Below are 12354 nucleotides of genomic sequence, written 5' to 3'. Positions count from 1 at the left end.
TTTCACGTTTTCTTTATTTTATTTTTCCAGGCATTTAAGCATTTACATTTATTTTATCATTTTACCGTCGCATATTTTAAAAATGTTTTTTTATTTACAATCATGTTGTACCCTTCATATTTTCAAAATTTAAAATTATTTGAAAATGATTTATTTAAACATTGCACTGTTTTTACTCACTTATTTTAGATATTTGATAAATTGTTTTCTTTCCCATATCAACTGTTTTAACGCTGTTTTAATATTATAAAGATTGTTTCTATTCTGTATCACCTGTTTAGTAAATTGTTATTAAAAGAACCAATTGTTTTATTATCAGAAATATGGCACCCAAAAGAAAAGCAAGACCCGACTCGTCTAACGGAAATACTGAGGGCCAGAACGATAACAATCATATGGATCAGATACTTCATCTTATGCCACAGCAGATGCTGATGATGCAGCAACAGATGCAGCAGCAACAACAACAGTTTCAACAACAAATGCTACAGCAAGCCGCTCATCCAGAACATCAAGTACCACCAAAAAAGAGAGCCCGAAGATTGAAGATATTCCTGTAGTTTATGAGTTTCCCGATATTTTTCCAGATGAACTTCGAGGACTACCTCCAGATCGAGAAATCAAATTCACTATTGATTTGGCACCAGGGACTGAACCAATTTCAAAAGCTCCATATTGAATGGCGCCTGTTGAAATGAAAGAATTAGCAAAGCAATTGCAGGATCTTCTCGACAAAGGAATTATAAGGCCGAGTGTATCCCCATGGGGCGCACCAGTATTGTTCGTGAAAAAGAAGGACGGTAGCATGCGACTATGTATTGATTATTGTGGGCTGAACAAGTTAACTATCAAGAATAAATATCCTTTGCCTCGTATTGACGACTTATTTGATCAACTGAAAGGAGCAGCATGGTTTTTGAAAATCGACTTACGATCAGGCTATCATCAGTTAAGGATCAAGGCAGAAGATATTCCAAAGACTGTGTTCAGAACGAGATACGGACACTATGAATTTCTCGTGATGACTTTTCGATTAACTAATGCACCTGCAGCATTTATGGATTTGATGAACCGAGTTTTCAAGAAGTATCTAGATAAGTTTATAATTATATGTATTGATGACATCTTGATTTATTCAAAGACAGAAGAAGAACATGCAGCGCACTTAAGAATGACATTGGAGACATTACGAAAGGAACAGCTCTATGCGAAATTTTCAAAATGTGAATTTTGGTTGAAGGAAGTGCAATTTTTAGGACACATCATCAGTGTTGAAGGAATTCAAGTGGATCCAGAGAAGATTGAAGCTATTCTAAATTGGGAAAGACCAAAGACTCCAACGGAAGTCCGAAGTTTCTTGGGATTAGCAGGTTACTACAGAAGATTTGTTAAGGATTTTGCAAAGATAGCCACCCCATTGACGAAGTTTACACGAAAGAATGAAAAGTTCAAATGGAACGAGAAATGTGAAGCAAGTTTCTAAGAATTGAAGAATCGATTAGTAACCGCACCTGTACTTGTTTTACCTGACGATCAAGGATATTTTGTCATATACAGCGACGCTTCTTATCGAGGATTAGGATGTGTTTTGATGCAACATGGCAAAGTGATCGCATACGCTTCTAGACAGCTAAAGCCACATGAACAGAAATATCCGATGCATGATCTTGAACTAGCAGCAATCGTATTCGCACTAAAACTCTGGAGACACTATCTATACGGCAAAAGATGTGAGATTTACACGGACCATAAAACCTTGAAATATATTTTCACGCAGAAGGAACTCAATATGCGACAGCGACGCTGGCTAGAGTTAATCAAGGATTACAATGTTTCAATCAATTATCATCCAGGCAAAGCTAATGTAGTAGCAGATGCGTTGAGTCGAAAGGAATGATTGAACCTGTTAACATCTTCGGAAGATTTAATCAAGGAATTCGATAAACTGGATATTGAAGTTCGTGTTCCAGAAAGCTCTACCGAAATGATTTACGCCATGACCTTTCAGCCAGAATTATTGGAGAAGATAAGAAGGTGTCAGGAAGAAGTAATGGATCATAAAACCAACAATTTATAAGGAGAAGAGATTACCAGTCAGAAGGATGCCAAAGAAATTTTTCGAGTTGCTTCGAGAATCAGGATACCTAATGTACCGGAACTGAAAGCGGAAATTTTACAAGACGCTCATAGCTCAAGATATTCGATTCATCCCGGAAGCACAAAGAGGTAGAGAGACCTGAAGGAAAACTTTTGGTGGCCAGATATGAAGAAAGAAATAGCGGGATGGGTTAGTAAGTGTTATACGTGCCAAGGAGTGAAAGCTGAACATCAATGCCCTAGCGGATTACTACAACCACTAGATATTCCCGAATGGAAATGGGAGCACTTAGCTATGGATTTCGTAGTAGGACTTGCAAGGACGAAAGCAAATCATGATGTAATTTGGGTTATCATTGATCGATTAACGAAGTTAAAACATTTCCTTCCGATCAACGAAAGGTTTTCACTGGACAAGTTAGTGCACTTATATCTCAAGGAAATCGTAATGCATCATGGAGTACCCGTATCTATTGTATCGGATCGAGATCCCCGTTTCAATTCAAGATTTTGGAGACAATTCCAAGAATGTCTAGGAACCAAGTTAAACATGAGTACCGCTTCTCATCCACAGACGGACGGGCAAAGTGAAAGGACTATTCAGACCATTGAAGATATGATATGTGTATGCGCGATAGATTTTAAGGGCAATTGGGATGAATATTTACCGCTAGTGGAATTTTCTTACAATAACAGCTATCAAGCGAGTATCGGGATGCCACCTTATGAAGCTTTATATGGAAGAAAATGTTGATCACCTACATGTTGGGATGAAGTTGGAGAACGCAAAATTCTAAGTCCAGAACTGATTCAGCAGACCAAGGAAAAAGTAGAACTTATCCGAAAGCGACTTGAAGCAGCACAGAATTGAAAGCATAAATATGCAGATCAATCCAGAAAAGATGTGGACTATAAAGAAGGGGAACATGTACTGCTAAAAGTATCGCCATGGAAAGGATTAACTAGGTTTGGCAACAAGGGAAAATTGAAACCTTGTTACGTCGGACCATTTAAAATTTTGAAAAAAGTCAGAAAAGTTACGTACGGATTAGCTTTACCACCCCATATGGAGCATATTTATAATGTGTTTCATGTATCTATGCTTAAGAAGTACAACCCTGACACAAGACATGTAATAGAATTTGAGCCCAAAGAACTTCAGGCAGATTTATCGTATATAGAACAGCCGATAAAAATTCTAGTTCGGCAAGAGAGGGTATTAAGAAATAAGTCTGTACCATTAGTGAGAGTTTTGTGGAGAAACCCAGTGGTTGAAGAATCAACCTGGGAGCTTGAGAGTGATATGTTAGAAAGGTATCCTCAGTTATTTTCATAGCGTGATTTTGAGGACAGAATCCTGTTGGGGGGGGGGGGGAAATATAACGACCGAGAAAATTACGCTCGTATTATATTATAATAAAGATATTTATGTGTACTATTAAGTGATTAAATGTGTTGAGTCATTAAATCCTAATTGCTATGTGCTACGTGTCGTCTGTTTTGATCAGAATGTGATTCATATATTTATTGAGTATTTTATCGTAAATTATATGTTTTATATCAAAACCCATACAGCTCAAACAGTGTTTTAAAAGCCTGTATTTTAAATAAAATCGTTGGCCCTATTTTGCCAAAAACGACCTGTATCATATCGCTATTTTGAACCCCTAGACATTTTACAAATTTACCTTTTTCGCGAAAGATGACTTTTCCGGACCACTTCGGGTACCAAAGCCCCACAAAATCATATTTTATTTTTATATGATCATGAAATTATTATACATCATTTTTCTTTGCATTTTTGTAATATTCATAATTTTTGGGAATTTTTAACATTTATTTTGTATTTATTGGATATTTAAAAATTCATTATTAATAGCCAAAAATTATAAAAATTGGGGCCAAATATTTGTATTAGGTGTGTAATTAGCTCCTTAATTTTATTTAGGGGTATTATTTTCAGTACTATAAATAGTTGAATTAATATTAATTTTTAGTTAATGAATTATTAAAAATCAGTTTAATTAAATTAGAAAGTGTTGGTGACAAGTGTGTTCTTGAAGGAGGGAGAAGATCAATCCATGATTTTGGGAGATTCACTAATCCATTGAAAAAGCTCGAGTAACCGATACAACCTTGTGAAGAGACGAATCTATTGATATTAATATCAACAACCGAGGTTCGTTTAATCTCAAAATCAATTTTTATGTTCTTGGCATGAATTTCGGTTTTTGATTGTGAAGAATCATTTGATTGTTTGGTTGATGCAGTAAGTTTTGTTGTAGTCCTAGGAGTGATTAGGTATTTTTATTTTAATTTTATAACCCCTAAACCGATGTGCCGAGTTCATGGGTTTTAGTGTTTCTGATTTGTTTTTTTTAGAATTTTAGATGTTTTTGATTAATATGAACTGTTGAGAATGATTATAGCAGTCTGTAGCGTTGATTTGGTATATGTTTTGGGAATTTTGGTTCATAATTGGGTAAGAAACGATTCTCTGAGGAGGTTCATCGGAAAAAAATGGAGTTTTGGCCGGAGAACGGGATGGAGTGGTCGTCGGTTGCGATGGAGAGGGTGGTTGTACGGTGAGAGAAGAAAGGAACGATGTTGCAGCTTAAACGAGTCGAAATCATTATGTTTTGGCCGGGGTTTAGGCTCGCCGGAAAGCTCGCCAGAAACGGCCACCCTAGCGGGGTTCTAGGCTGTTCTTGAGGACCCGGGTTCGACCCGGTTTCAACCCAGAATTCGACCTGGGTTTGATCTTCAAAACCCGATTTCCATTCCCTGTTTTCTGTTTCTGGATTTTTAATTAATTAATTATATTTTATAAAATCAAAAATCAGTTTTAAAAATTATAAAAATTAAATAAAAATAAGTTTTAAATTCTGAAAAATATTATTAATACTTTCAGAAATATTTTAATAATTTAGAAATTTGAAATTAGTTATTTGTTTGATTATTTAATTATTTATCTAATTATTTATTAGTTATTTTTTAATTAATAATTAGGTAGTTAATTAATAAATAAGGATTAAAAATAATTGAATAATATGATTAAAGATTCGATAATTAGTTCTATAATATGAATAACTCGTACCTATCCGAAAAAGTGAACGATATGTTGGATTATATAAATAATAATATAATTATTATTATTATTATTATTATTAGAGCGATAGTTAATTATTCGAGGAATATCGTAAGAATTATTCGAATCGAATAGTTAAATACAGATGATCGATTTAATCGTATAAGTGGTAATAAATTATAATTATCAGTAATAATAAGTTGATAGGTATACGAGGAATGCGAGTAACTCATATTTATACGAGTAGTTGATCGTTGAGCTAGATTATGTTGCGAATAATAATTACTTATTCGATGAATAACGTAACTGTTAGTTGCATCGATTATTTATTTGTAGATAATTGATCTAATCAAGTAAGTGATAATAATTTGTAAATAATTGTAATTAATCCTAATAATTAGGGAATAATAATTTAAAAATATAATAATTATTAAATAATTATTTAAAAATATAATTAAGGATTATTCAATTATAATTAAATATTTATAATTAATTATTAATTAATTAAATCTTATTTAATTCATAATAATTAAACTGTTAGTCTGATTTGAGTGAAATGAAGACCCTTAGATTCAGAAAAATGAAACAAATCCAATAAAAATAATTGCAAATTATAATTTCTTCCGAAAGAAAGTCATCTTGTGATAGTTAAAGGTTTATAGGCCCTAATATAGGTAGAATCGGGTCAAATAAATCCCGAAAAATTATAAATAAAACCAAATAGGGTTAGTTAATATGGGTATAAGTCTAGTATCGATTCTAAAAAATAATTGTCAGATTAAAATCAATTATGTGCCTTATGTGCTATGTGCTTTACATGATTATGTGAACCTTATGTGTTATATAATTCTTTATATTTATATACGCGAGTCAGATAGAAACGCATGGGTAGATTATTAGGGTTACGTGGTATCAATTTGAGATACGCGTATGTAGTAAGTTATCTAAATGACTACCTTTCCATGATTGATTCAGTATCAGCAAGGCAAATCAAGCAGGAGACCAAAGGCGGTGAGTTGAACCAGGTTAAGTATGCGCCAGGCAAGTTTTTCCCCTATTCTAAATTCAGAATAGTAAAATATATCCTACTTTCCATATCAATTACACATTGATAATTCTTGTTCATATACAATGATACAAAATTGATACACAATTATTGATTCTTGTTTCTATTTCATTTCGATTCTTGATTTCTCCAAATTTATTGAATCCTCTATTCATATTCCAATATTTTCACCCTTGTTACATATATTATGATATATCCTAATGTTGGGATACATCAAAAGCATTCCGATTATTCCGGATGCTCATCTTTGGACTGGATGGTTACCATACGGATTGGGTTTTACCCAGACCATTAATTAATAAGTCGTAGTTTCCTGAGTACTCCCTATGTTGGTTGGGTCTATGCAGGTGGGTATAGATCCGCACTGTATCCTGACTGATCAGCATGTTATAGTGTATAGTTAGTTCTTGTTTCCAGTCCCATTCATTTGGCACTCGCCAGTAATGGCACTTTATTTTTCCATACATATAGAAATGGTTGTTCAAACCATCAGAATTCGATTCATTTATTTTCTCTTGTTACCACATATATTGTTACAGGCTTGTTGAGCAATTTTTGGCTCACCATCTTTTATTGTTATTCCTATTTTTTTTCAGTCAAGGTAGAGAATGTAATCCATCAGAACCCGCATAGTCAAGAAGCGAGTCAAGCAGCGGGACCCTCTTATACCAAGAGTGTTCATCCCTATCCCAGAAAAGAGCTTTGAGTTACCAGATCAGGTGTAGCAGGATAAGTAGTAGTGTTGGTTTGAATTAAAGTTGTTTGATGAGAAATGTAGATAGAATAAAGGTTTAGCAGGTTTCATTCTCGATGTATAAAGGGAAGACTGTTAGGAGTTGTCCTACATCATTTGTGGGAGAGGCAGATTGGTTGTTAATAAGCAGCGAGTTAAATCCGTTAGTATGATCTTTTGGGATGTGCCTAAAAATAAATTTGTGCGGTATTGGCCCAAAGCAAAAAATATCATACTAATGTAAAGTTAAGACTGAGACGCGGCCCAACCTACTTCCTCAACTTTCCATTTCTAAATATCTAGGTATGTTTCTACATGACTTCATCATATTCTTACACTTTATATACACCCACAAACACAATAAAACAAACTTTCATAGATACACTTAAATGGCAAGATGAGAATATTAGAGCCGTGATAAGAGAGGGTGATGAAAGGGAAAAGTTGGATAAATGCTGCAGTATTATTATTTTAATAATGCAGCAATCTGAGAAACCTGAGAAGTCAGTTACCAATATTAATACGTAAGGAAGACGGAAGTTACAAATATGAATCAAAAACCTGAGAAGTCAATCTCGAGGGTTTTTAAAAGTTTGGATCCACTTAAATCTTATCTTGCAAAATATCTGCAACATATAAATGAAAATGTTGTCAGCAAGAAACGTAACAGCAGTAGTGGCTTTTGGGACTTGGTAGTGGGCACAGAGAATAATGATGATCTATCTTTACTCAATGGCTACAGTTGGGAAGATTACTATAGAGAGGGTAATCACATAAATAAGTGTGATCCGTGTTCAAATTTTCCTGCTGGCTGTGAGATTCATGAAGTAGTATGCCCAAAACATAAAAAACAGAGGACTGAAATAGTTGTTCAGATACTTGATGACAGAACTTGCACTAGTAATCTTACGACAGTGAACTCATGTGCCGAACATCTATTAGAAGTAGTGGTGGCTGAAGCTTGCATAAATGCTACTGAAGTTAAGCATGAGGATACTATATCGGGATCGGTAAATTCCTTGCTGACATTTGACAAAGTTTTAGAGCCTCACACCAATGACGCACATGGTATCTATTCAGCAGATTATTCATTAAAACAACATTCTTCCATTATTGAAGAGAACGTAAATTACTCCATTCGTACATCTAGAGGTTGTTAGGAGTTGTCTTACATCATTTGTGGGAGAGGCAGATTGGTTGTTAATAAGCAGCGAGTTAACTCTGTTAGTATGACCTTTTGGGATGTGCCTAAAAATAAATTCGTGTGGTTTTGGCCCAAAGCAAAAAATATCATACTAATGTAAAGTTAAGACTCGCACGCGGCCCAACCTACTTCCTCAACCTTCAATTTCTAAATATCTAGGTATGTTTCTACATGACTTCATCATTTTCTTACACTTTATATACACCCACAAACACAATCGAACAAACTTTCATAGATACACTTAAATGACGAGACGAGAATATTAGAACCCTGGTAAGTGAGGGTGATGAAAGGGAAAAGTTGGATAAATGCTGTAATTTTATTGTTTTAATGATGCAGCAATCTGAGAAACTTGAAAAGTCAGTTACCAATATTAATACATATGGAAGACAGAAGTTACGAATACGAATCAGAAACCTGAGAAGTCAATCTCGAGGGTTTTTGAAAGTTTGGATCCACTTGTATCTTATCTTGCAAAATATCTGCAACATATAAATGAAAACATTGTCAGCAAGAAATGTAACAGCAGTAGTGTCTTTTGGGACTCGGTAGTGGGCACAGAGAATAATGATGATCTATCTTTGCTCAATGGCTACAGCTGGGAAGATTACTATAGAAGAGGGTAATCACATAAATAAGTGTGATCTGTGTTCAAATTTTTCTGTTGGTCGTGGGATTCATGAAGCACTATTCCCAAAAATAAAAAACAGAAGACTGAAATAGTTGTTCAGATACCTGATGACAGAACTTGCATTAGTAATCTTACGATAGTGAACTCATGTGTGGAACATCTATTAGAAACAGTGCTGGTTGAAGCTTGAATAAATGCTACTGAAGTTAAGCATGAGGATACTAAATCGGGATAAGTAAATTCCTTGCTGATATTTGACAAAGTTTTAGAGCCTCACACCAATGACGCACATGGCATCTCTTCAGCAGATTATTCACTAAAATAACATTCTTCCATTATTGAAGAGAACGCAAATTACTCCATTCGTACATCTGAAGCCAATGATGCATGGCAGGTTACCAAAAGCATTATCATCTGCAAGCTATAGTAAGTTTAATAAACAAAAGGAGAGGCCTCGATTAATAATGGCAAAAAATGTAGACAGTTAATACAAGATTGTATTAAGGAATTGCGGGAACTCGTGCCACATGGGTCCAAGGTATGTTATGTGGACCATTTCTTTTGCCATTCTAATCGGTGTGCCTCAATGTTCATCATTTAATGTATTTTGAATAAAATTTGATGATCTCATAAAAAATTCTTATGCAAGTATATATCTTTCTATAAGTCTTTGCTATAATTTATTAGACATTCATTTCCAAAATCATGACTTTTTGTATAAAACCCCTTTCTGGATTTAACACTTTCTACAAGGGAATAAGATACTTCAGAGATAAAAATTTAGCAAACAAAAAGTTAGAGTCTATGATATTAGTTATTCTTTCTTGGTAATTTACTCCGGTAGAATTCTGCAATTGGTTGACCAGGAAATTGTTACATGTGGATCTTTCAGTTATGAGCAAGGATCAAGCTGGGCAATGGAAGTGGGAATTCACTTAAGAGTTTTACCGGTGACGGTAGAACATATTGTTGCAAGTGGGCAAATGTTGGTAAAAGTTAAATTTGGGAGTGCAGTTGAAAACCGTTGTGTACTTATTAAAACATTACAAATGATTCTTTTGAAATGCCCTAGTGAGTAATGGGAAGCGGGCTACTCTCCGAAAACGGGCGATCTTCTTCTTCTTTTTATATCTTTGGATGTTTGAGGGGAGTGATCATTCCCATTATCTAGAATATATTGAAATAAGTCTTTGTACTTGTATCTAGATGCTATGTGAGGATCGCAGCCCCTTTCTTGAAATTGTGAAAACAATAAGGAGCTTGGGTTAGCAATGGACATGTTTGGCAAATCTTATAAGCAAGCTTATTGGCTTATAAGCCCGCAACAGCTTATTGACGAGTGTTTGTCGACCCAACTTATAAGTTGAATTTACAAGTTATAAACTGATAAGTTGAATGTTAATAACGAGGTACTTAATCTTAACTTATTTTTTATTTTTAATTTTTTTATCAGTTTTAGTTTTAAAATATATTTTTTTTAAAATGTCAATCAAACTTAAAATATAAGAATTAAGATAATTATATTTAAAAATTATTTATTTTAGTTTATTTAATTAAAAAAATCTAACTTATAAATTAAATTATCCAAACATTTGTATAACTTATAAGCATTTATCAAGTTATGATTTATCACTTATCAGACGCTTATTCAACTTAAGTTATAAGTTAATTATATTAAATTTTCCAAACGGACACGTATTAAAGGACGGTACAGAAGTCTACAATGGGAAAATCTCGATATACTATGTGGTGGATATACTATTCTTTGTTAAACGTGCCATGGCAACTTCTTGATTCTATTGCATTTCAAGTTGCAAAGAACAATCAACTTAATAAAAGACTATTTCTACAATCCTTTATTTTCATATCCTTGGACCTGACTGGTTTTATGTTACAAATGTAATTTATTATGTTTAAATTGTTTTTAAATTGATACTCTTTGCTGGGGCAGGACAATATGAACATGGACAAATGCACTGTGCTCACTCTTGAAGATATTGCAACAAAAGGCATTATGTTCAAGGGCTGTGACGTTTAACAGATAGGACTGTTTAGAAGACAACACACTATAAACCTAGAAGAATGGTCCTTAAAGTATAATTCTCTTTTTTGGTCTCTACACGAGTGGTTTTCGATTTTTTGTTCTATCAGATCTTTTTGCCACTGCAAAATCGTATGGTGCTGCAAGGGAGCGGATCTTTGTTTGGTTTTTCTTCTTGGTGAAGTTTCGTGAGAGTTGTGATAGTGTCATGTTGAATTCGTGTAATTTTAAGATGTGGTGCTGTATAATGAACTATCAAATGAAGTTTTAATTTAAAATTTCTTTTGAAAGCTTAATGTCTGCTGTGTTGTTATTATTACGAAATAAAAAAATATAGCAAACATTCTGGATTTTGATAAATTTATACAGGCATGAGCTATATTACCATTTTTACTGTCCCGGAAAATTAACAGCCTAGCATCAAACAAACACTGCTACTTTTTTTCTTGCAACTGCCTGTCTGCCATTTTTTCATAGCTTATAGTGAGAAAGCGTTGGTGTACCATCCATTGCTCTGGACTGATGGTAGAGTGCATATTCCAAGGGCACTATTTCCTTGTACATAGGTTGGTTGCTGTCAGACATAAGCTCCATTATCGGGCCGTATGGCTTCAGTAAGTTCTTAGCACTCGGATACAGAAAACATGCTGCTGATACCCTTATTTGATCACTGTGTGCCAGTACTCTATGATCTGCACTTTTGAATTTGTCGTTTGAAATAATCTGTACTCACAAAGTAAGGAAAAAGAGTTATTTAAAAAATTTGAAAATAAAAAATCGCTCTGTTGGTTCTGGAAAACTCAGCAGTATACAGAGTACGACAGTATCAGAATTGTAACTTTTATATAATTTAAAAAAAAATCAAGTATACAGCTACCTGCATAAGATCTCCAATGTGGGCTATCAGAGCACCGGGAATTGGAGGAACATCAACCCAGTGATCTTGATGAAGAAATTGGAGGCCACCAATTGTGTCTTGTAGTAGTATAGTTAGAAATGTAGGGTCTGAATGCCGTGGAGCTCCAAAGGCAAGATCAGGCTCAGGGCAAGCCGGATAATATAACCAGGTCAAGAACTCACTTTTCATGCATTCAATGCGCGACAAATAGTCACTGCTTAACCCTAAAGCTTCAGATAGCAATTCCGATAGGGTCGCTCTCAGTTTGATCATTGACTGCACATAATCTCCCATTTCTTTCCTGCGAAATAAAAGAAAAATAAAAAGAATAAAGGGAAGATAATTTTATATGAAAAGACCATATATGGGGAGAGAATTAAAATACATGGTTGGTGCAAGTGGAAACATAATTCACATGCATAAATAATATGACATAAATTTCCTGCTATTTTGACCACCAAATATTTTTGAACATTAATAAAGCACATGAATAAGATAAAAAGAAAACACACAAAGTGAATATTAACTCAGATTTTGTGGTGGCAGTTTCACGGATATTTGAAGTGATTCTAGTATTAGTGTGGCTTCTTTCAAAT

General features: G+C 34.2%; 1 protein-coding gene across 1 annotated transcript; it reads right to left on the bottom strand.

Moving 5' to 3' along the window:
• Positions 1-11125: 11125 nt before the first annotated feature.
• Positions 11126-12060, bottom strand: LOC141703970 (1-aminocyclopropane-1-carboxylate oxidase homolog 1-like). The gene is made up of 2 exons (XM_074507343.1): positions 11738-12060; positions 11126-11583 (listed from the first exon to the last, which is right to left on the bottom strand). The coding sequence occupies exons 1-2, from the start codon at positions 12050-12052 to the stop codon at positions 11332-11334; spliced, it is 567 nt and encodes a 188-aa protein (XP_074363444.1). The 5' UTR covers positions 12053-12060; the 3' UTR covers positions 11126-11331.
• Positions 12061-12354: the final 294 nt, after the last annotated feature.

Source organism: Apium graveolens, unplaced genomic scaffold (genome assembly GCF_009905375.1).
Source record: "Apium graveolens cultivar Ventura unplaced genomic scaffold, ASM990537v1 ctg7258, whole genome shotgun sequence".
In the NCBI taxonomy this organism is placed as follows: Eukaryota; Viridiplantae; Streptophyta; class Magnoliopsida; order Apiales; family Apiaceae; genus Apium; species Apium graveolens.
Note: the sequence above shows the minus strand (reverse complement) of the source record. Positions and strands in the feature narration are given on the sequence as shown.